The 24,967-nt window shown below is 37.1% G+C and overlaps 2 protein-coding genes across 11 annotated transcripts in view; one reads left to right on the forward strand and one right to left on the reverse strand.

Moving 5' to 3' along the window:
- Positions 1-23,621, reverse strand: part of ITFG1 (integrin alpha FG-GAP repeat containing 1) — a 99,032-nt gene extending 75,411 nt beyond the window's left edge. For 2 of the 3 annotated variants that reach the window (XM_069793602.1, XM_069793601.1), the window contains exons 1-6: positions 23,384-23,617; positions 19,761-19,833; positions 18,169-18,314; positions 16,429-16,486; positions 15,748-15,822; positions 12,070-12,164 (exon numbers count right to left, since the gene is read on the reverse strand). In XM_069793602.1, the coding sequence (XP_069649703.1) occupies positions 12,070-12,164; positions 15,748-15,822; positions 16,429-16,486; positions 18,169-18,314; positions 19,761-19,833; positions 23,384-23,558 (622 nt within the window). In that variant the 5' untranslated portion in view covers positions 23,559-23,617. Of the gene's footprint in view, positions 1-12,069; positions 12,165-15,747; positions 15,823-16,428; positions 16,487-18,168; positions 18,315-19,760; positions 19,834-23,383 lie in introns of all 3 variants that reach the window. The other variant, XR_011326519.1, reaches the window with a different exon arrangement.
- A 90-nt stretch (positions 23,622-23,711) lies between these two features.
- Positions 23,712-24,967, forward strand: part of PHKB (phosphorylase kinase regulatory subunit beta) — an 89,674-nt gene continuing 88,418 nt past the window's right edge. For 3 of the 8 annotated variants that reach the window (XM_069793593.1, XM_069793592.1, XM_069793596.1), the window contains exon 1: positions 23,762-23,915. Coding sequence is in view for 2 of the 8 variants with exons in the window: in XM_069793591.1 (XP_069649692.1) it covers positions 23,828-23,915 (88 nt within the window). In the remaining 6 variants the exon portion in view is untranslated. Of the gene's footprint in view, positions 23,916-24,967 lie in introns of all 8 variants that reach the window. The other 5 variants (XM_069793591.1, XM_069793590.1, XM_069793595.1 and 2 more) reach the window with 3 other exon arrangements.

Below are 24,967 nucleotides of genomic sequence, written 5' to 3' on the forward strand. Positions count from 1 at the left end.
ACAGGCATATAAAATCCCACATGTTAGGACCAGAATCAAAAGTAGCTTTAAAATAAACATTAAAACTCCATGAGGAGAAAAAAGGGATGAGGGAACCATGGTGGCTGGGATGTCAGAAAACTTATTAAAATCAAAGAATACATTTAGCTATCTGCAGTGTAGGAGGAATAAATCAGGATACTAAATGAAAGTCAAACTACAAAAAGCTAATAGAAAGATGGTAATTTAAAACATCTAAAATGTTTACTATGTTAAAAATGTGGAGGTGCTTACAGATTTAAAGTCTTTGTTCAGACACTGTACAAACCAGGTATTCTAATGTGAACACTTGTTCCATATTTTGAGAGCAGTAAAATAGAGCTGTATTTTCAGAGGAGGCAATCTACCACACATTTCTTTGGTTTGTGAGAGATCAGTGCTGAATATGGCCCTCTATGGTACCTTAAAGATGATTAAATTCAGCAACATGCCTGTTTTGCACTGAACTCCCTCCCACCCCAAACAGCTACACTTGAAAGTTAGTAAATTACTTTTGCCTTTTGTTCCTCTTCATGTACTCCTCTGTCTCTCTTTTTTCCTACCTTGAAGCATATAACATATACATCAAATGGAACCAACACACCAAAGGAGCTCCAAGGCTGCTGTAATATTACACCCCACTGGTAAAATGCAAAGGCAGGCAAAGATAGCAGGTAATGTTCCCGGAATAGTATAGAGGAGCTAGTGCCACGCTGCTCCTAAGTTAAAGCAACAAGCTGTGATTTCTCATAGGACGACTTAATACAGGTACAGCAACACCACCTCTAGTTCTAGAGCCCGCTGAACCAATTCAGCTGGTATGTTATTGCCAATTGTCCTCCTTTTTATCCTTAAGCCTTCTTAGAAGCTATGTGCCTCAAATGCTCATGCATGTTTCTGTGATTAAATCCTCCTGCACTGAAATCAAATCAGATGCTTAATATTTACAAGTAATTTTCCATTTTGATCAAGAACATCAGATTTCAAAGCAAGCAAAACAAAAACATTTCTTTGCACCAGCAGTGTAAAAATGCAAATGTAATTTAGAGACTCCAAAGAACTGTTTACAAATTTGTATAGTTCAGAATTACAAATGTTTTCTCCAAGTTTGTAGGAAAGAAACCTGTAAGAAAAACCAAGCCTTGCTTGGTACAGTGTTTTAAATCAGATGATTTCCAAAGTTACTTCCAACCTAACCTATTCCATGATTCTGTCTGCCTTTACTATGTAACTTTTCATCCCTAACAGCCAAAAGCATGAGAGAGGAAACAATTAAGATTGTGCAATTTATAAACAACTCTTTCTATATAGCCATAGCAAAAACTCCTTGCAAGCATCTCTTTCCCAAAGGAATGGTGTCCATTGCAGACATCTCTCACCACTACGGCTATAGCTTTCCCTGTCTACTATTACTAAATTCTTTAATATATAAAGGCTGCAGGAGAAGAGATGGAGCCAACAAATGCATTAAGATCTGTATGTTCAGTACTTGGATTACATAACAATGAAGACATAGTTCATTTCTACACCTTTTGTATTTTAATATGCTAATCATCTTGAAAACTGCAACATTTTTGTTTTGCTTCTGCCTACATCAAGAAAACTCAACCCATGTTTCCTACAAGGAATGCCTATCATATTACATATGCTCTGGGAAAGTCATTTGTCTAAAGATATGCTGCCACATTGCCTTTGGAAGGCAGTTCTGGTTGCAGTTTCAGCTGTAGAAAACAAAAGTCATTTGCACACAGATCTCTAAGTTTTAAAAGCACGGATAAAGTATTGAGGGCTGTATCATAATGCTCTGTTCTAATGCTGATGAACCTAACAACAGCACAATACAAGGTATTTACAACCTGAGGTTAAAAAAAAAAAAAAAATCAAATACTCTGGAGCTCAACAATCTTAATTATTTACAGAATACAAAGGTGATACTCTGGGTACCTTCACTAGACAATAGGTACATAAAGGGATACTAAAAAGAATAGGCAAGGATGTACCTTTAACAACCCAATGCCAATTGTAGATTCTGGAGACATATAATGGAAATAGGCAATGGGAGGAAGAAAAATCAGCCTGGCCACTTTCCTATTGCCACTGCCAGAGAAAAAATATTGCGTTAACTGGATGGACAACTAGACTAAGCCAGCAGGGCATTTCTTACATTTTTAATTTGTGATATGATGTAGTAAAGATAAACAATACTGAGAGGAAGTGTTTCTTGTAAACAAATGCGAAGTGAAGCATGTTCACATTTAAATATGCTTTCCTATTTTTTATTTAACAGGCAGTGATCAACATAAAAACAACATAAGCAATAGGAAAATTCATAAAGTTCAATAGCCTGGGAATAACATAAAGAATCAAGGAGGTTACCCAGCATTTTAGATCCACAAGACTGAAAAACAACCTAAATATATACCAAACACTTAATACAGAAGACACGTGACTCATGCTGCGACACAAAACCACACTGTATTAGCATTTTACTCACAACTTTACTTTCCCTAAAAAGTGAGTTGGTGAGCAAAGTTGGCTATTCTTTGAGTTAATTGGCTTAGTAATAAAATGCTGCTATCCAGGCTCTACAACGTTTTATCAACAGTAAATACAAATACTGAAAAGCACTGAATTCAGCATTCATTCTTAAAAAAAAAAAAGGAAAGTGAGATTATTAGAATTTATGTTTCAGCTTGAAAAAGGAAAGATATTTAAGTACTGCATTGTAAGCTCCAGTAACCTAAAGCTCATTACAAAGGACCCACAAGCAGTTCCATCCATCTTTATTAGATGGGATCAGCTAATTTTGACATTGTATCAACATGTGGCCCAGTGAAGACTAAAAAATCTCCCCAGAAAGCTACGTAAAACTTGTACAGCTAGACTGCATTGAGTTTAGCGCCTTTAGATCTATCTTATATCAGTGCCAAAGTCATCCCAGATACATCTACAAACACTGAAATAGTAATTTGAACACAGTGCACCCATATCTTGACCTAGATCCATTTCTTATCATTTTTATGTAATATATCTAATGGAGCATTACATAACCACTAATGTTTATGGTGGCCCATTTTGGGTACCAAAAGCATGGCATTCCTGCCACGGGTGCTCAGAAACCAGACACTTAGAAGTAAAGATGCTCGATAGATAATCGCCTCCTGAGAGCCCAACATGTAATTGCAACAGGTTATCTATCAGTCATGACAAAGGAATGCCATAGAAAAGATGGATTAAAATGCAGGACAGCATTCAAACACCTTGAACATGAAAGCAAGTTCATGCTATGCTTCCTGTAATCCCTAGCTTCTTATACCATAGAACTTAGAATTTTTGCTGCAGATGCAGGAATAATCATATAGGCAGTTTCCCACCAAACAGCTCTATACCCAACAGCAGGTCCATCTCTGATCCTTATCCCACAGTATTCTTCACACTGACAATCCTAGACTTCTCCCAACCCAGTCTTACACAACTATACTTCTCTTATTCCACACACTATTAGGTCAGTCCTCCTCTAATAACTTCGAGTTCATGTGTTAACATCCTCTTCTTGCAAAAATTCATCCAGTGTTTGCTCATCATCTCCATCTAAATTCCCCACCTCCAGCCTAGATTTCTTCCCCACCTACCAACTTCTATTCCCACTTTCTCTGCATCATCTCTGCCTTTTGCCCCCCCTGCTCTCAGTTAAGCATCCAAATAATTCCAAAAGTCTAGAGCCACAATGGAAGGAAAAACTTCGATAATCCCCATCTGTGATATGTTCACTACTGATGGCTGTTTTAGAAAAGCACTTATAGCAATTAAGGAAAACAACAACAACAAAACACTAGTTGATGTTACTAAAACCTGTTTCAAACTGGCTAAATTTGGATGGATCTTTTCATTAAAACAGCAAAAGCAAAGAGACCTTGCTATCTTTCAGGAAGAATGCTTCAAAAGCAAGTGTTAGGTCACTGAGAAAAAAATTGCCCTAAGTTATCAAATACCAAACCAGCTCCACCACAACTTCAGTCTGTTGAAGTGGCTAAGCAAGTACAACTGAAGGTTAGAAAAAGTTCAGTGTGGGGGTAGGCAGACAGCTTAGAAAACTTCAGCCCAACTGGAAAACTGCAGACAATCTTATTAAATAAACCCTACTTCCAAACATTGCTTTTTCTTATTAGGACTACTAGGAAATTGCAAACCTAACCATACAGAATCTGCTCCAAGTTTGCTTCTGATTATCCTTCACTTTTGAGTGTTATAAAAAACAGTACTATTTATAGATAGGGCATTCATTTCACTAATGACTGATCTGACCTTTCTGTTTAATGTCAGAGGGCTTTATTTCAGAATTAAAACCCTCAGCATCTACAGTTGTCTTCAGAAGCCACCAGGGCATGAGCAACATTAAGTTACAGCTTAATTTCACATTTACTTCAGAAGTTTAAGTTAATAAAGGAAAAAAAAAAAGCCCCCAAACACTATCAAAACGCACAAGGTATTACCCAATTAAAACATAGACGTGTACACTCTAAACATGCCTAAAAAAATTTTCGTTTTTGTGGAAGAACAGGTGTGTCTGTGCATATTCTTTAACTAGAAGTTACTTGAGGATATGAACATGCCTGCTTATATGTATTGGTATATGTAAATAACGTGCTGAACTAAAAACCTCTGCTTTGCAGTATGTTGACAGAATGGGTGACAACTGTATTAAAATCATTAAGTGCCATAAAGCCTAAGAAAAAGTAAAGGTAACTTTCCTCTATTTACATTACACATTTTCCTCTATTTACATTACAGACTGACCAACCAGTAGGAAAAAAAAAGTATTTAAAAACAAAATTAAAAGTTATTTACAATTTTTAATTGTAGTTATACAACTTCAGTATATATGTATAACCTAATTATCATTTAGTATTTATGTATAACCTAATTTTATACAAAAAAGTTAGATATAGTCAGTTTTATTTCTTTACTACATGGAAATGGAAAACCAAACCTGGCAAGTTTTGTGCTTCTGTTCATAAGTTTTTCATTCAGGTAGAGAAACCCTCTATCATTTGGTATTCAGATTTGTTTGTCAAGTTAGCATTACTACTGTACTAGAGTAAATGGAATACATCTACTGCTTAGCTATAGCAATTTAGCGATTACAATATAAGTATGAGTACAAGTACCAATGCTAATGAGTTTGCAATTAACTTTTCGTGATTTTTTAGTGCTAGTTACATGAAGCCGTAAGTCAAGGAACCACTCTTTCCAGTAACTTCCTCCTCTGAAAAATTTAAGCAAAAAAGGACTTCATATTACAAACAAGTTAATTTGTGTTTGCAAATTTTTAAGAAATGCGCTTATAACAGAGGTTGTGAATTTATTCTGCTTTTCAAATAGGTCTTTCAAATTTTAATATGTATTTACCGGAACTATTTAGTAAAGCAGACAATAAACAACAGCACACAACATAATGAAAGGGGTTTAAAGGCTTAATTATTAAAATTACTATAGAAAAAATCCATATGTATTAATTTAAAAGCATCACTTAAATGGAAAAATTTTAAATTAGATTTATGCCAAATAGTTATGCTTCTGAATAGGCGGAGCAGGTGGGACTATTCTTCTGGTTTTTAGCACTTCAAACATGAGTTTTCAGACAGAAAAATCTGTTTATTCAAGCAATCGAAGATGACCACCAGTGTTAAGAGTGCTTTCACAACCCATTTTCACATTCATGCTTTCTCAACAAAACGCTGTTTAAGGCAGAACCAATTTACTTCTCACCTATATTAAGTTATTGATTCCCATAAAACTATCATATTCGTATCCACCAGTGTATATAATTACATAAGTACATAATTAAAAATTTCAAAAGGAATAGCTTTTGAGACACTTCATAACAGCATTTTTTAAATTAAAACTGCTAAGCAGATAGCACAGGTGATGGGTTCTTTTAGAAAGATTGGGAAAAACTTAAGTTAAAATAGCTGTTTCTCTTCTCTAAAGATCTCTACTCATTCTTTAATTCTCTTTGTGAGGTAAACTATGAGTAAGAAAAGTGGCACTGGCAAAAGTAGACCAATCTCAGCAGCAGCAGATCCAGCTAATTTGAGCAACTCTGGTTTCATCTTATGAGCAGGAACTTCCTGTGGTATTGAACACTGTGCAGGAACAAGCGGAGGAATAGCGGTAACAAGATCATGTCACACAGAGCATTTTTAATTAGAGATAACAAATCTGTAAGTAGTAAAAAAACGTAATAAAAACAAACAAAACTTTACAGACATAGATTGAGGTCCTCCAAAATATATCCTTTGTATTTTATATGATACATTTTATGCCTCCATTATTTGCTCTAAGCTCTCAGGTAAGCTCTGTTATCAGAGCTTAAAACAGTTAAGAAATTAAAAAAATATATCTGTTCAAGGAATGAAACAGTAACATGGCATTACTGAATACTTGTTTTGGGAAAAAACCATAAGGGAGGAAGCAAAACCAGAGAGAACAAATTGACTTCAAATACAACCCCCCCACCCCCCAGTTTTAAAATACCACTCAAGGTTAAGTTTTAAAAGGCCAGATAATTTGTTTGCAAACATAATGAGTCTGGTTATTTTAATAGAGAATAAATGCAGCTCTATTGCATAAAATAAGCTTTGATGATAACATTATATGCAGTGAGGCTACCAGCTTCCATCAAGAGGAAACTCACCAAAAATATAATCAGGTAGTCTGACATCAAGCATTACAATGTCTTCAGAATCCAGGTTTAAATGATTACAACAGAAATATTACCTGTGATTTGAATGAGTAGTTTTCAATAAGAAAACTATCTACATTTATGTGTTTAAACTAAGAAGTAGGAAGGAAAAAGAAAACACATTGTAAATGTTCTGGTACATCAGATTTCTAGATTCCCAAAGCAAAACATAAGAAAATTAACCATCAGAAATCAGTAAAGAGACCAGCAATTAGCTTATAGCAAGCTGTTTGACTAACGATTTTTCCACTTTAGTTTTCCCAAAATAAAATTTTTTTTTCCTTCATTTTATAGAAACAGTTCCAGAAATATCTGCAAATATACATACCATGTGCTAGTGTTCAACACAAGACAGGTTGTGAAAGCAGTATTTTCAAACTTTGCAATCACATAACCAAATAAGCCACAGAATATTTAATACCTTAGCTATTTTTCATAGAATTCAAGGATACATTGACAGATGTACAGTATGAAGTTACAGTATGATTCAGAGGCCAAGGTACTTTGTCTCATACATTTGAATATTTTAAAAATATGTGCAGGGCCATGGCCTGATTTCTTGGTAGAAGACTTGAAACTTTAAGTGCACACATATTTATTGTTTATTAATAATCCTTTTTTTCTGAGTAATTAAGTACTACAATTTTGGCTTAGAAAGACAGCATTAGCCCTAAATGAACATCTGACATTTTAGGATCTTTTAAATAGAAACAATCAAGTTACCTAATTAGAAAAAAAAAAAATTTACATGTAACAAAATAATTGCTATCCTAAAAATTTCAACTTTAGATAAAGCACTCTTGATACACCTAGGAGAGCTTATGTTAAGACAGTCTAATCAGTGTTCACCTAGTGACCCATGCTAAATTTAAATACTTTGGACCAAGCTGAAGTTTATCTGAAAATGCTGACTGTGATGCCAACAACAATGGCATAAACAAAGCATGTTTGTCTATTGTCTAGCTTTAAATAGATGACCTGTATTGGTACCCATCTCTACATCATTTCTCGGTGGTCTTTATCAAGTTTCCAGCTATAATACTTTTTCTCTATGGTTCAGTTCATGTGTTTCAGTTGTAAAATCTTCAGTGTAATAACCATATTGCAAATAGTGTTTACTCAGTTGAACAGCATCCTCTCCATCTCTTGACTAACACACCTGAGACACATTTCTGAGAAACACTGAATTCCCTTCTACTTTGAATTGAGTGGGCTAATGCAAAGAGAAGTTGCTTTTTACCTCCTTCGCTATGAGTCAAAAGAGTTAAATCCTGTACAAATACTTCTTTTCTTAAGCCACGTGATATAAATTTTTCAGTCTAAGGATATGACATTTTTAAGACAGGCCTCTTACTTGAGAAGCCTGCTTTTGGAAATGCTCACCTGGACTGTCATGCTCTATAAAATACACCTGATGTTGATCTGTTCAGACAAGCCTATTAATACTAGCTTCAAGATTATTTTCTTAAGCTGGCTGTTAAAAAGAACTAATGACAAATATGAGTATGTATTACTAGACACCCAGTAGCCCTATTCTAACAAGGGTCACCACATTTTCTCCTCATCTTTCAGTCTATCTCAGCGCATGTACAAACAGTGACACTGATGGGAGGTAGGTTGACTAGACCGTTTCCAGACATCCCTTCCAGTCTCAGCCATTCTGTGAACTAGATACTTCTCCCTGGAGCAACACACGCTTAACACACATGCAGAAGACCATGGAAAGTTTTGTATTTACTTTATCTTTACCCGTAAAGCACATGTAGACCCTTCGGTACAAGTTTTATATTGCAAATTTTCGTGTGGATTATATAATATTTAATTCCTAACTGAAAATTACTTACTGAATTAAAAATTAGAAGCAGCTAAGATCTCTACGTGAGGATGCTTTATTTAAAAACAGCAGCAGCATTACTATCTGAAACAGCGTAGCTTACATCTCACCAAGAAAGTATTATCTTTGTTTCTGGTTACTGGATTTTTGGATTATAAAAATCTTACACAGTTAGCCCTTCATGAAGCACTGTTAGGGATTAAAAACATCTTATGAACATGTTCTATGTAATGAAATTGTAACAATTCAACTTCATTTTACCCAGAGCTGGAGAAGCATGCCAATTAAAAGCTCCGTTTTGAGGGTTTAATATCAGCAGGTTGAAAACGGGTTAGGCAATAAACTAGCAAAAAGATGCTCAGCCCAGAGAGGAGTTTTTTTTTTTTTTTTTTTTTTTTAAAGTCAAGCACACTTTAAATCTCCTAAGCTGTTTATAATGATAGAGTTGCCAAAAATAGCCCAGCTAAAAAAATCACGGAATTGGCTGCATCTGTTACACAATAAAAAGAGCTCCAAAACATTGCAGAATATTAGAAAAAGGTCTTAAAAAAAACCCCAAAATCAACAAGTAAAGATGACATATTCTGGAGGTTTGTTTTTTATTTGTATAAAAAAAATCAGTGCATCCACTTTAGGTACAACTGTATATTCACATCCATGAATAGTAACATTGCCTGTGAGTAAATACTCTGAATTTTTCAGTCAAAACGCACCACAGTAGCATCAAACGTCGCGATTCCTAAGTCTTTTGGACAACAGGATTTCAGCATGCAGACTATTTTCCTGCACCCTCATCAATTCCTCCCTCCTAATTAATATGATTCTAATGTGTACCAGGACCTATTTATTCTTAATGAGGTTTTGTTCCAACTCAGAAATGGTAGTGCAGGTGAATACTGAGTCACAAGAATCCTCTCCTCTTCACTAGCTCTACCTGAACCAACCAAAAATTCCACTGACTCCATTGAGAAATAACACAGTATGAATTGCACTCCTCTCTTTGCTGGTGTAGTAAGGCTGCAACGCTCCTACTACGCTAACAAAGAGCAGAGCTAAACAAACAGGAGAAGCATTTAGCAGTCTTCTGTAAAGTCTATCCAGGCTGCACAGAGCGAGACACAAGACTAGATGTGGGTATACTATAGTAATACCAGCACCTTATTTTGGCCCTGTTTGGCAGAGTGTATTTAGAATCACAGTACTATCAGTACCATATAGACAGTTACATACAGGTTGGTTTTTTTGTTTTGCTTTTTTTTCTTTTTTTAATTTATATCAGCTGACTACTTCTATGAGTCACTCGTCCAACTCTGTGCAGACTAACACAAATTAAAGGAGATGTGGTGAGAACACCGAACAGGTATTTTTGGAAGAGGCACAATGAGACTCAAGGTGCAATTTCATGCTTGGTTAAAGGCAGGCTACAACTGCTGCTACTAGAAGAGGAGTCAACCTTCCCTCTGTGCTTACATTGGCTCCGGCAATCCTGAAGCTTCATGGCAAGTTGGATCAGCTTAATAACTCAAGTGAAAATTAACTGTGTTCCCCACCAGCCCCAGTTCCTGAACAGCTACTTTAGCTGATGTGAGGGAACTGCCATAAATGTGCAGACAGGATGAAACAATTGGTGACTTCATTTCGGCAGCAGGCAGTCTTGGAATAACACATCAGTCATGAAATATCAGATATCATCGATAAGGTATGATTTTTCAGCAACATATGTGTTCTTCACAGTTGGTCCAATTTTCATAGGGACAGCAGAAAAAAAATTTACCATTCCCATCTTAGAAGCAAAAAATTATTTTAAAGAAAATAATTCTATGGTAATATTTCCACCAGTTTTCTTCTCAAAATGAATTATTTTCATTAAAATTTTCCTTGGGTTGCTGTAACATAACACATATTTCAGCCTGCGGTGTTACTATCCTTGCTGTTACAAGCAAATGAAAGTGAGGATCTTTCTATGGGGAGTGCTTCACAGAAGCTTCTATTCACATCTTGAGATAAGAATACAGTTGTGAATCTATAAAAGCTCCTGGCACTCCCCACACAAAGATCCTGACCTTCAGTTCTATTTAATAGAGCAACTTCCATATATCACTAGCAGTAACTACAACTCTGTGGACATTCTTTAGGCTGTTAGCAGTCATACCACTGTTAGCAGTTGTGTACTCTTGCTAAAATTGATCAGTCTGTGATTGATCTAAGTGACTTAGACTTCCCACCTTTACCTACCTGTGAGTTTAGATTTCAATATATTAATCTTAAAATGATACCTTGAATGCTCATCTACACTGCCCATGCCACTAACACAAAATTCCAAAGGATTTATAGAACTAAGTGTGTTAGAATTGGTTATTACATGACACTGATTATGGTAAGCAACCATATATTTAATTTTCCAGTTGGAATTACCCCTTGACAGCTTCATGCAGCAATGTGCCGGAACTGAATATTAAAGTCTGACTACGCACTAAAGCAATTAACTTAATCCCCAACATTTATAAGCATCTTAATTAAATTTATGGACTCTTTCCTCTCTCATTCCCATGCTACTGAATAGGAAAAAAATAAGCTCTCTTTCAAAAATTACCATATATGAATTGATGTACATTGTACATCTAGCAGAAGATAAAGCATTCCAGAATTCATTTAGTGTGTGAAGAAATTCAGTTTAGCACAATATTTAAATGTGCTTGGAGGTATGAGCCAGGTATGTAAGTGATAAATAGATTCATCATGGTAATTGAAGGCTAAATTGCATTTGCATATTTTACAAAAAAAACCCAAACAAAACAAAGCCACCACCAACAAAGGAAGAATACAGTTTATCTACCATAAGAAAAGTTGCCTCCGATACTCATTTGTGAACACTGAATTATAAATAGGTTATAGGATTGCTCATATAGTCATAGAAGAATAAAGTCTCACATGCTATTTTCTCAATCAGTGATAGCATTAACTACAACAAAATAGAATGAAGTCATATTGCAATCTTTAAGAAACAAATTATAAGTCCAGTCTTGAAAACATTCTTCAGAATGAACGATAAAACTATTTTCAGACTCAAGGTGAAGAAAAGGCAGCTCTGCTTCTGATTCAGCTGCAAACTGAATACTAGAGTACAGCATCACAAAGAACAGGAAACAGTGCTTTAACGGGGAACACAAAATTATTCAGAACAAGCATCAGTTCTGATTAAATTATAATCAAGAAGTAGAAAATGTTATTAGGTTATTCATTTTGGCAGTTATTTTTTAAAACCCAGTATTTTCAAATTGTAGATATTAAAATAATAATTTTTTTTTTAAATCAGAAGTAGCAATATATATACCGAATACAACATTCCAGAACCAACTCTTTACAACCATCCATGAAATTTACTAAAATATTAGAAGGAAATTGCAATACATTACATTGTATACTTCATGGTAATTATTATAGGAAGGTATTTAACACTTTTATGACTTACCAGCAGCGAAGTCATTATTTAAATCTATAAATGCATGAGAGTGTGGTATATACATTTTACTTTGGGTTTCCAATGCAGCATGCCATGATAAGTTCCTACAGACAAGAATAAAAAGCAACACATTTAATCAATGCTTAGGGATTGTTAGTCATGACAATATACCTTTAAAAAAAATAATTGTGAAACCTGAAATAAAATTGAACAGAAAGCATATTCTCCTAATGCTAAGCTAAAATTACTACTTAGCTTACAATATACTAAGTAACTAGAGTTAATTGCTTGAAAGGTTCTGTGAAGGATGATTCATAACACAGGGGCTTCAATTAGATTTTACTAACTTTCTACAGCAACTGTTTTTGTACACAGAAAATTATCACTACCCATAAAGTGAAATTTAGTGCCTAGACTTCAACTGTAAATCTTGAGACACTGATCACTGTCCTCCCTGGTTTCTTCAAGCAGTTTTACTATCAGTACTTCTGAAATCTACTGTAGGATTAATAAAGATGGGCAAAAATGGACATAATCACATGCTGTTAAAGCAGCTCATGCCCGCTGCATGTAAATGGACTTTATTTTCAGTCACATAAAATCAACACAAGAATTAAACTCTCATATTATGATGGACTACAGGCTAATTATGTCATTTCCCAAGCAGGTCATACTTTATTTATAAACATACATGCACTGCTGGGTTCTGTTCTAAGAATGACTGAACTTACAGCAAACCTCCTTATTAGCAGCACATTGAAATACAACAAATCCTTCAAAAGTCATTGCCGTTGAATCATCAGATATGTTACTTTCAGAATCCTTAGCTGATACACTCAGAAAAATCTCAATATGCACTATACAATGCACTATACAATAGCAGTGATATTACTACTGGAATGATGTTGTTTATTCCATTGACATTACATACACATTACTGAAGTCCTTATGTTCCGTGACTCATTTTAGAGTAAGAAAAAAAAAATAGGCTTCTGATTACTTCCCAGAGATCATAACTCTTAGAAATGTTAAAAAGAATCACTTAATCTTAAGGATTAATTAAATATGTATTCAGTTTTTAAGATAGCCAAGAAAGTTAGTTATACAGCTGTAGTATAAATTTTAAAACATTTTGGATTAAAAAAATAGAAAAATGCTTTTCTAAGCAGTTGACAAAGCTGTTTTCCACATACAAGACTTTGCTTATGCAACCTATAACAGACTTATTTTGAGCTCTAATGAGTAAGTTTATTTGTGTCCTAATGCTACTGAAAGGACTTCTTCAGCAAAATGAAATCACTCCCACTTTTCAGTATCTTCAAAAGCTCATAAAATTTTTCAATATATAATCATTGCAAGGTGTTCAGAAACACCCTTGTGGATTTGAAATCTCTGTTCCATAATCCATCAATTTAAATAAAAGTAATGATGATAAAATTCAAGTTGGGATTAATGACCAAAAACATATTGCCAAGCAGGGTATATTTTGCATTTACAGATTTAGATGTTACCCTACATCACTTGTGAATGATCTCTGAGGAAAGGAAAATAGCCAGTTAGAAACAACAGGTATAGATTTGTTAAACTCACTGATGGGGTGGGCAGGGGAGAAAGCCTTATTTAAAAATTTCTTAAGGGCCATGGAGATGCACAATAGAAAGCTGATATATTGTTGCAATAGAGACAGAGTAATCATCTCATTGATTTCTCCAGTGGTAACAGACCTCTTTTGAAACAATAGCTAAAGAAAGCCACATAGGAATGCAAAGACTTCCTAACACACTCTTTATTTTAAAATACACTTAAGTATTGATTGTATGCAAACCCAAAACAGCTATGACACCAACACCTGGATTTCTCCTGAAACACACCAAGCTGCAAGTTACTATGTTACTGTTACTAAATAACATTCAAGACAATGCTATCAAATTTCACTTACAAGCAGCAAAGTAACAAGTTAGAAGACGCAAACTTCTTCAAACAACTAATTTAAAGGTCCAATCCTCCAAGAAAACACAAGCCCAGTTCCTAATTTTTCCAGTTATTCATTGGAAATTATTCATTATCAAAAGAAAATAGTTCTAAATGAAAATGATACGAAAAACACTTTTTTGACATCACAAAACTAAGAAGAATGTATTTATTTTGACATTTATAATCCAACTCACATCCTAAAAATAATTTCTGATATCTTTTGAGCACGTTCTTTGACAATTGAGAGAAAAATCTCTAAATCGGGGAAAGAGTTCCAATTCAAGTATCCTTCTTTTGAGGCTTCTTTCTTTTAAAAAGAATGCCCGAACCCTTACAAAAAGTCAAGGACTGAATGAATGCTAAGTTCAGTTTGGCAAAAGTCACAGGAAAAGATGTACAGACCCATATTTTTAGGTTTTTTTTAAAAAAAGGTCACCCTGTTCAATAACGAAACTTTCAATAACTCAGTGTCACACCAATTTGTGTCCTTGAATACACAATCCTAACAGCTCTCAAAAGCCAAAGCTTTCTTTTTCTTTATCAGAATACAAACTACAAAAGCAGTATCAGGTAAACTGAATGTGAACTGTCCTTCTCTAGGGTCCAATAGTGTTTTTAACAAATAACTTAAAACTTATTTTCAAAAGAGAGATTTGAAGTTTTTTGGCATCTTGCCCAATATTAGAGACATTGCTACTTCCTAATTTTTTGTTTAGAGACTGGTTCTTCTGAGTTAGTAGAGATCCATTCTTTTGTTATGCTTTGATTTCAGCATTCATACCCAAAACAGTTGAACAAAAATAATCCTTTGCATAGTCCTTACTAATCATTTAAATAGGCCGTTAAAATAATCATTTTTATCCCAGTATTTGCTAGCCATTCCCATTCTAGAAATTTCAGGGCTAGCAGAAACTTTAATGAAACTTAGTCCCCTTTACTGCAATCTCATAAGACTTTAGTCAAATTCCATTTGCCAAAGAGTGGCCTTAGTCACTCCTTAACACAAAAGATGTGAAACAGAGAACATCACTTGCATGCACACTTATATTGCTACTTAAAGTCACCTCTGCCTTATGTCTCTTTATGAATCCCAATAAGTAGATGAAATATTTTCCTTAATATATAGCTCAATACCCTTACACTTTGCACTTCCCGAACTTTTGATTTCCCATGTTGCCTAAACTTCTCATTACAATCAATTTCCTAGATGAGAGCTGAATTTTTTTTAAGTTTACCTCAAACTCCTGCACATTTTCCTTTTGCCATCCCATATATTTTAAGATCTGTTCCAGTCCTTCTCACATCATCAACCTGTCACTTCATCTATTAGACTAAATGCAGCTTAAATTCTACAGACGCTACTTAAAAACTTTGGTTTGTATTTCTGCACAGCACAGAATGCCATAATACATATTATAATAATAAATATCAAAGTGTACTCAACAAAGCAGACTATAACTGTTCCAAGAAACAATTATCAAATAATGGGGGTTTTGTTTTCTCAGCTCTCATGGAATGTCTACTTCCCCTATAAAACAACACTTGAAAAATTAGATGCAGAGTGGCATAGAATACACAGGGAAATGAGAGAATATTCATATGTTTGCACAGTTCTAGCTAAACATGAGTCTTAAGCCTCTTTAGGAAGAGCAGAAGTGATGCACAATGAATAAGTTATCAAAATTCATGCTAATAAACAAACCTTTAGCTTACCCGCCTATCAATATCTGTGGCTTACTTGAATCACTTGTGACACCAAAGATGTCAGGAATCAAGTCTCCATTAAAGCTGAAAATGCAAAACAGTTTCAGTATCACCTTAGTCATTACAGCAGTTGAAATTAACTATTTTTAAGTTAACCTGTATTTGGTTAGCATTTTCCCACCAAGCAATGAAGAATTTTCAGCTGTGTAGTCTTTTCCGAATTTTGGCTCTTGTCTGAGCTGCTTGTAGTAGTATGCTTCTTTCAGTATTTTACACTACACCATGCAATTGATTTTCCAGCTATATATCCCCCCTCTCTTTTGTTCAGCATTTCCCACAGAGGGAAGCACACTGTGAAAAGGATATTTGCTCAGTCTGATAAGCCAGTAAGGTTTTTGTTTTACAAAATTCACCAAAACATGACTGGCTGTTTTTCTGCATAAAACAGAGTACTGAAATTAAAAAATTAAAAGCTTATTTAGTTACCATTGCCAGGATGATGTAATATATAAAATTAGTAAAGATGACTGTTATGTTTCATCAACTTTTGTTAGACCAGTTGACATTACACAAACCACCTTGTTCTTAAAAGATAAAGAGCACATTTCAAATTTTAGCGTTAAAATATACTTAAGTTGCTCTTAGTTACCATTATAAATGTTGTTTCCTAAAAAAGTGGGTCATACTTACTCCATTACTAGAGGCTCATCAAGAAAAGTCTTATTTAACATAGTTTTATGGTTAAGATCTGAAAACAGAAAATATTAATTTGATTCAGTTACCAATATGTTAAGACATTTGCATTTTTAACTTCAACATAATTCTTCTTCTATTCATTTACAACCACCAATTTTACAATTAAAAAAAAAATCAGCCACCACTGAACATAAACAGCTGAACGGCTTCCTGAAATTATGCAGGAAAGGTGAGTTACAGCGAAAATGCTGAATCTTCTTCTCTCTCCACTAAACTCTTCAACAAATTATTCTAAATAGATCTTGGTGAAACCTATTTCTATGTATGACTGCAATCACAGACACATGAAATCTGAAGGAGTTGGGTTGTAGACAGTTTAAAAACTTAACATTGTACAAGAGATCTCTCTTTAATGCTTTGTCACTGTAAAAATCATTCTTAATCATATACATTGAGTGTTTGAAATGGGGATTAGAGGTAGATTGCCTAAATGGGAAGCAAGGATTTTAAGTCCTAATTGGGTTCTCTCAGACTTCACTTTTACTCGTAATCCAAACTCCTTGCCACATCACCTCCATTTCTGTCATCTCTCCAGGTTTCTCTTCTTTCCAGTTTCCACATTTTATATGACAGTACCCTTCTACTGACCTGTCTGTCACACTTCCATTACCCAAGTAGGCACCACATAACTTCCCAGTAGCCTCACCACATACCAACCATTACCTGAATTTTTAACGTTTGACTACTTTTCTAAGCCCCACATGCTCATTTGTGCCTCTCCCAATATTCGTTTATTCAGAAGCAAGACAGCATAAATTAATCCAAATCCTTCACATTCTTCCCAATACTAGAGATAACTCCTATTCACTTTATACTTGATCCAGTGCACTTTCCCAGGTTGCTTGTTTCACCTCTGATTAAAGCCAGAAGCAAGGCCATCACTTGCCTCACCTGTAACTATTTTATAACACAGTTGTTTGGAATAGTAATTATTCTTCAGTAGTTTTTGTGGACTTAAAGAGTATCTTCTTTTGCTTTTCTGTCCTTCTTCAAACCCTAAACTCTTCCCAAAACCCTTTCCTAGCAAAGTCAACAGAGACGAGAAAAGACTTCAAGAGTTCACAAAGTCCATGACTCTACCCTAAGACAGAATCGGCTATACCTAGAACACTGCTAAAAGATTCTTGAAAACTCAATTCTAAAGTTCCTGAAAACTTCCAGTGACAGAGACTTTAGACACTTCTCTCCCAAAAGCTACTTTAGTCTGTCACTGTCTTTTAAGAATTTGGTTTAACACAAGTAAGGGTGTTATATTACTGTTGGTAAGGTTAGGTATGATATTTTGAAAGTTTATGCACTAAACTTTACACCAGGTTCTCTGCGCATTTTAAATTCAAAATACGTCTTTTGAGATAATCTTTGTGAAGCTGACATGAATAATGGGGAAGTCAGGAGAAGTAGCTCTTCAGTTAGTACGTTACTGTCAAACTATATATTGTTTGGTTATGCCTGTTGCATGAAATAAAGCAAGAGTTTTAGCTTTGTTCTCTTTCACTAATTAGTGCATACAGTTTAACAGCAAGAAAATATATGGGTATGAAGCTGAATAGCTGCTCATCCCTATTTTAGTTGCAAAAGCAATCACTACACTGTAGTGAGTTATAACTTTCTGACAATACTTTGAAGTATTAAAAAGTGTAACAATCTTATTAATAAGCAGTCTCAGCAACTCACCTAATGTTTGGTTGTGCCCCCAGAAAATAAACACTGAAAGTTCATCTTTGCCATGATTTTGTGCCTGGGTAGTCAGGAGGACATCCATTTGTGAATCACCATCATAATCTCCAGGAACTACACTGGTTATGGTAACACTGAGAGATCTAGAATTAAAAACAAACAAAAATGCCCACATGCAAATAATTGTACAAATGTGTACATGAAAACTGAAATACTTGTGTGTTCAAAGGCTTGCCTTTTCGTCTCTATTGTTATTAGTTGGTCCAATACAATACTATCCTTTAGCAATCCGTCTTTTTGTGAAGTCCTTATCTAATGCAAAAGTAACTTCAAATCAAGCATTCTGCACACTGTCTTCCTCTAAGGAAGGATGACATTTTTAACTCTAAACTTCAGCTAACAGGCATTCTTCAGCCATATCCTGTTGTAATGTTAGCTAGACTTCATTAGATCCCTTCATTTTTTGTAGAACCAGTCCTCAAAAATGTGTTTCAGAGAGCAGGATCTTTTGGTTGCATTCCAAGAGCAAGACCATAAAGCAACAGGAGTCAGACAGATAGCTAGATCTTTTTAAAGACAATGTCATCTCCCCCTATCTTCTGCCACGTCTTACCACTCCTCTCTACACGTGTTTGTTCTATCTTTTTTTACTTGGTTACCTACTCAGAGACTCTGCTTTACACAAACACACATAGATCATTCTGTTAAGAATTCAAAGCAGATCATTTCTAATGCACTAAACAAATTACCTCCTTCCAAGATAGGAGGGAATAGGGAAAAATAAAAATATATAGAACTACAGAAGATGAAGCTGAGCTATAACAGCAATTTAACTTTTAATAGACATAATACTATTAGTAAGCATTATTCATAAGCAATAACATATCCTGTAATACTATTATGGTTAAAACTATACATATATATGTACATAAACACACATTGTTTTACATTTTTTAAAAATTGATACTTTTTTTTTTAAAGCCACGTTTAAACTTTAGAAAGGAACAGTTCTCTACACAGAAATACCAGAACACCATTCTCCATATCTCATTCTAAAGCAGATGATATTGGCAGGATTCCACTAGTAACTACAGCAACTAGAAGAATTTCCCTGAAAACATGTCTTGCGACAGAGACTAATACTACCTGTCAAAAAGACTTAACCTATGATATGGAAAGATAGCTTTCTTTACTAGTAAATAAAGCCCTGAAAAAACAAGTCAACTGCAAAAATATTCCAAGATATGGGCATTTCTAATACTAATTAGAGGACAAAAAACCCAAAGCATAGAAATTCCATAAGGTGGTGGGAAGTCATGCCTGTTAGTTAACAATATGCATGACAAAACTCATCTCTGCAAATTCTGTCATCTGATCCACAAAATCCAAACAAATAAAATGAAAAATGTATCAGGAAATTAATCAGGACACTGGTCAAAGAACTGGAGCTCTAAAGGCAAGTTGAACAACACAGCCAAACAGAAAACAACAGCACAGACAATTCTAGTCACGTTCCCACTAACTGCAGAGATGCACTTTCAAAAAAAATGGCTACTTACATTGTTTCACCATTGACTATCAATACTTACTTCATTGGTAACTTAACACGGGGCTTAAAGTAGGGTTCCTTTTGGTCAGCCAAAAAGATAATCAACTCATTTCCTGCAAAAGCAAGTAAGACAATGAGTAACAGAAGAGGATTGTAAATGGTATATATACAAAACCAACATTTAAAAAGCTATGCCACAAATAGTCATTCCTCACAGTAGCAAAAACTTCAAAAGACTTCCCATACACCTACTTCTTCCTCATTCAAAAGGAAGCAAAAGGAGCACTTCTTCAATACAACCCATAAATCTAATTGCATCTCAATGGAATGCTAATATCAAGAATCTTCTTTGGGGCTTAGTGTTAGACCTTCCTGCTATTGTTATCACATCACTTAAAATAAAACTTCCTATAATGAGTTAAGAAACATTACATGTGGAAAAGTAGTAGGCATCAGCTCCATACAAATAATGAAAACTTCAAAGCTAACTCAAATTCTTTTAATACTGTCTCTGACACAGCAGGATCTGATACTGCTTTCCCAAGTCAGCTGACAAAAGCACTTTAAGTGACATTCACAGAAGTAACCTGGTTCCCTGCAGCATTTCCTCATTCAGAGGCAATGATACAAGCCACTATCATTTAATTATTTCAGGAAGATCTAAATAAAAGTCCATATTTTATTTTGCACAAATAATTGAAATTTGGGGTAGAAAAAAAAATTTAACCTGAACGATGAAATGTATTTTCAGTCAATAAACCACAACACACACACTGTTCTGCAAGTAGAATTATAGTTCATAGCTAAAGAAAAAAAAAATACAATTTTTTAACTCATCCTTTATTGTTTGTTTTCTGCATTCTCCAATAAACTCACCAGTAGCATCCCAAACTGCAAGAACTAGGTTACCTAGCTCCAAACTCGAGCTACCATAACATATTTCAAGAGCATCATTCTGTGGCAAAGTTCACAGCTGTGAAATAGCAGAATACAAGCTTCCTGGCTATGAAAAAAAGATAACTGCCATAAATGTATTTTCCAAGGAGAAGATGCCAACAAATGAGTAAATGAAAACAAATCCTTTCAAAATGGATAGGGGCGCACAGCGCAGTCCCATCTGGCAAGCTAATAAAGCCTGGGTTGCACTACACATTCACAGATGATTGAAAAAGTTGGCACACAGCAAGGTGGAGAAGCCTGCTGGCTGGTAAAGCTTTTGATAATAAAGCTGTGGGTTGACTGCTAAAACTTGTAATTCTCATTTCACACTATAGACTTTTACCTGCCTTTTTATCATCGATGTGGTAAAGTAATGATGACAATGAAGAAGCAAATGTAGTTTTACACATACCAGGTTCCAAGTCAATTATACTACTCAGAATGAGTTTTTTATGATCACTAAATATAGATTTATGAAAATTTCAGCTCAGCGCTCATCAACAGTCAAAATGAACAGACTACTGGAAAGTATTAGATGAACAGAAAACAAAATCATTATGCCACTTTATCAATCCATAGTGCATACATCCTAGATCTGTTTGTAGTTCTTGTCCTCTCATCTCAAAAATACAGAAGGAAAAAAGTACATAGGAGGGTGTGAAAAAAGGGAACAGTTTCCATAAAAACAACAATTACGTAAGTTCAATCTGAACATCTGAGTGAGAATACCACAGAATTTTTCAAAATTCCCCAATGAAATACAGAAGGTGAACAGGGGAATGATCACTCACTGCCCTGTACTATTAGAAGAGGCAAACACAACTAGAAGGTGGTAGGTTGAACAAGCAAAGAGCATGAACTTCCCCACTTATCCCTGTTTTGTGCATAGACTTAGAAAACAGGTAAGTTTATACACAATTCCATTTATTTGTATATTTTTAGTTTCAAAAATTGACTAAACCCAGGGCCTACTGGTAATTTTGAATTGTTCTTGCAACAGCATACTTCTGGATCTAGATTACCTCTTATGTTTAGCCAGTTTACCCTCTCTTACAAAGCTCTGAGTATGAACTGATTTTTCTTTCATGTATCTGAGCATATGGAATATGACTCTCATTCAGCTTAAGTAATTCAAGATCAGAACAGCAATATAAATCCAGTAAAAGGCCCAAGACATCATCCCCATTTCCTTACAAAGGGTCAGGATTATTAGGACTGGGCTTCTTTACCAGATCACTGTTCCTCAAAGTCTAGTATTATCTCCAATGCTCACTTCTTCAGCACTATTTAGAATTGGCTACCGTTTATTCTACTACTTAGAATTCTACTATTTAGAATTGGCTATTGCTTTTTGTTTAGAAAGTATTCTGTAAATTTTTCAAGTTACTTTCTGTCAAGACTTAAATCATGAAAAATAATGTTTTCAAGTAGGTTATTTCAGGCTGATTTTTACAGAGAATATCAAGTTGGAAAACTATAGCAAATGCCGCTATGCAGAAGCAAAGAAGAAACCATGAGTTTCGTTTCGCAAACTTTTAACTATTCACATTTTTATATGCTTTTATCTGAAAGATAAGCAAGTAAAAATTAAATCTCTTATCACTGACGTTCACTTTAAATCTAATCTTTCAGTGCATTTTTTTCAGTAGATGAGCCAGTGGAGCATTTTCAAGGAGCCATGCATCTAAATATCTCAACTAGATAGGAAATTCACTCATGCTTTACCAAAGCTACTTATAGAAACACTTCTGAGATTGAAGGAATAAAAAAGGTGTATTTGAGACTAAATTTATTATCTTAATGCATAGCTTCAAGCGAGTAAAATAATCCAGGATTAACATCCGCAAATAACGCTGACCACTGATAAGAAGCTCTGATTTGGGGTCCCCCCATATCTGAAGCCTAAGCAAACTCCTGGCAGATGACAGCTGCGTGGAACAAATTTATCTAGCCTTCCACTTTAACATAATGTTTGAGGTAGGATAACGAGTAATCTATCCTCTTTACGACTATGAAACGTTCATCTCTGTTTCCCAAAATGCCGTGAAAACCCAATTTGTGACCATTCACTCTGTGGGACGAAGTCTTTAGATTATTTCACAACCACAACTTCAACGTTAAGGTATTTCTTGCCCTATATGAAGCCATACTTCGGTGCAAGTCGCAAAGATCTTTTTCCATACAGAAAACACCTCGGGAGCAAAGCAAAGGTCAATTTTAGCCTTAGAGAACAATTTCGTTGTTCACTATGCTCGCCCTCAGCCCTACGGCAAACAGACCCCAGCACTACCCGCTACGCTTCCGAAGCCAAGGCGCGGAACAAGCGGCTAGCCAGGGGCTCACCGAGGCTACCTCGGGCCGGAAGGGGCCCGAAGGACCACCGGGCCCAACTCCCTCCTCCTCGCAGGACAGCTCCCACCGGGAAAGCCTTTCCCCACTCCTCGAGAACCGAGAACGCATCTGTCGGCCACGCAGCAGGTGCCCCTTCCCGAGAAGGCTGCCGGAAGGGAGGCCGAGGCCGAACGGCGCCCCGGACGCCCGCGCAGGCATCATGCCTCGGCCGCCCGCCGCTACCCGCCTGCCCCGCTCCGCCAGCGAGCCTTCAAACGCGACCGGGACCCCCGCCGCGCTCCTCGGCTGCGCTCCCGCCCTCCTCCGGACCGACGCCGGGAACGACGGCCCCGGCCCCGGCCCCGGCCCCGCTCCCGCCCCCGGAACGCTCACCGCCTCGCAGCACAAACAGATCCGTCTGCTTGTCCGAGTTGAAGTCGCCGAAGGCCGCTAGGGTCCCGTAGGCCTCCGCCCCAAAGAGCTGGGTGGTGACGTTCTGCAGGGCCCCGCCGGGCCCAACCAGGGCCAGCAGCAGGCACAGCCCAAGCCAGCAGCCGCAGCCCCCCATCCTGCAGCGCCGCGGCCCAGCTCCCCGCCCCCGCCCGCATCACTTACGGCAGCGCAGGGGTGTGGCCGGCGCAACTGCCGGCTCGCTTCCGGGACTGACCCGGAGGCTTTGCGACAGCGGCGCGACGGCCTGCGCAAGTCTCTTTACGGCTGGCGCGGGTAACCAGGCGGAGATCGCCGCCCGGCTCGTTTACTGAGGCAGGTGCCCGTGAGGCGCGAGCGGCTGTCCTGGCCAGAGCGGGGTGACGGCAGCGGCGGCTCCTCGCCGGCATGGCGGCGGCGGCGGCCCCTGCGGGGGCCCATATGGCTGATGTCAGCTGGAAGATGCTGGAGCTGCGGGCTCGCTCTAAACGTTCAGGTCTGACCCCTTGGCTTGCCCGAGAGGAGCTCCGGGGCTCCCCCTCCTCGCCAGCGCCTGCTCCCCTCTTCACTAACGGCCCCGTTCCCGCTCTCCTCTCCTTCCCTTTGCCCCGCCACCCTCCCCGAGCTCTTGGCCGACGTCGTCCCTGTGCCTGTTTTTTTCGCCCCCCTCCCCTCCCCCAGCTTGGCGTGTCACTCACCGCCGGCCGCGCTGCGGCCCCGTACCCGGCGCGCGCAGGCACTCCCCAACGGTCCCTCCGCGCGGGCTCGGCGGGCTCTTCCCGCTGCCCGCGTACCGCCCCGCGGCGGGTGCAGCCGTAATCCCCGCACGGAGGCTGCAAAGGGCGGCCTGGTTTGCTGCCGGTGCGGGACCCTAGTGGGGTGCTGGGGCAGGGGTGGGTGTCCGCGGCGAGGCAGGGCTTCAGGTGATTTACAGGTGTCCTTTGGTAGTATGGTTGAAAGGGTAGCTGCTTGTGGCGGTAGTGCTGCATGCAGTTTCATAAAGGGGCCGGGCAGATGAAGTATTTTAAAATTGCAGGCGCTTAGACAAAAGTACCTGCTTTTGCCAGGTTTCCCTTGGATAAAGATTAAACTTTTTTTTAACTTGAGAATTTCTTGTTCTGAACTTGGACTGCGTGGCAGCTACGTTCTGGCCTAAATGAAAGGGTCATGTTTACCGAGTTGGCTTGAATTTCCAAAGTACAAAAACCCGGATTCTTTAATTTATTTTTTTTTAAATTAAATACAGGTTTAGGGCTCATAATTGTTAATATTCTAATGGAAACAGTTTTCCAGATGATCCCTGTGGTGTTTATTTGTATGTCATAGGTGCTTGTAAAACTCAATTGTTATTTCCTTATTTGTGTATTTGATTGGTTCTGTTGTGGTAATGACTAATCAGACAGTGTGAAAAGGAAACGGGGCTTTATGAGGGCTCTCATAAAGACGATTGATTAAAGACTGGTCTGATTCATACGGCTTTAAAAATTCTACTTATGTGTAGTATTAATGTGCAAAATACCACGATTAAGACTGTCCTGTAAATGAGTT

Source organism: Haliaeetus albicilla, chromosome 10 (assembly GCF_947461875.1).
Source record: "Haliaeetus albicilla chromosome 10, bHalAlb1.1, whole genome shotgun sequence".
Lineage (NCBI taxonomy): Eukaryota > Metazoa > Chordata > Aves > Accipitriformes > Accipitridae > Haliaeetus > Haliaeetus albicilla.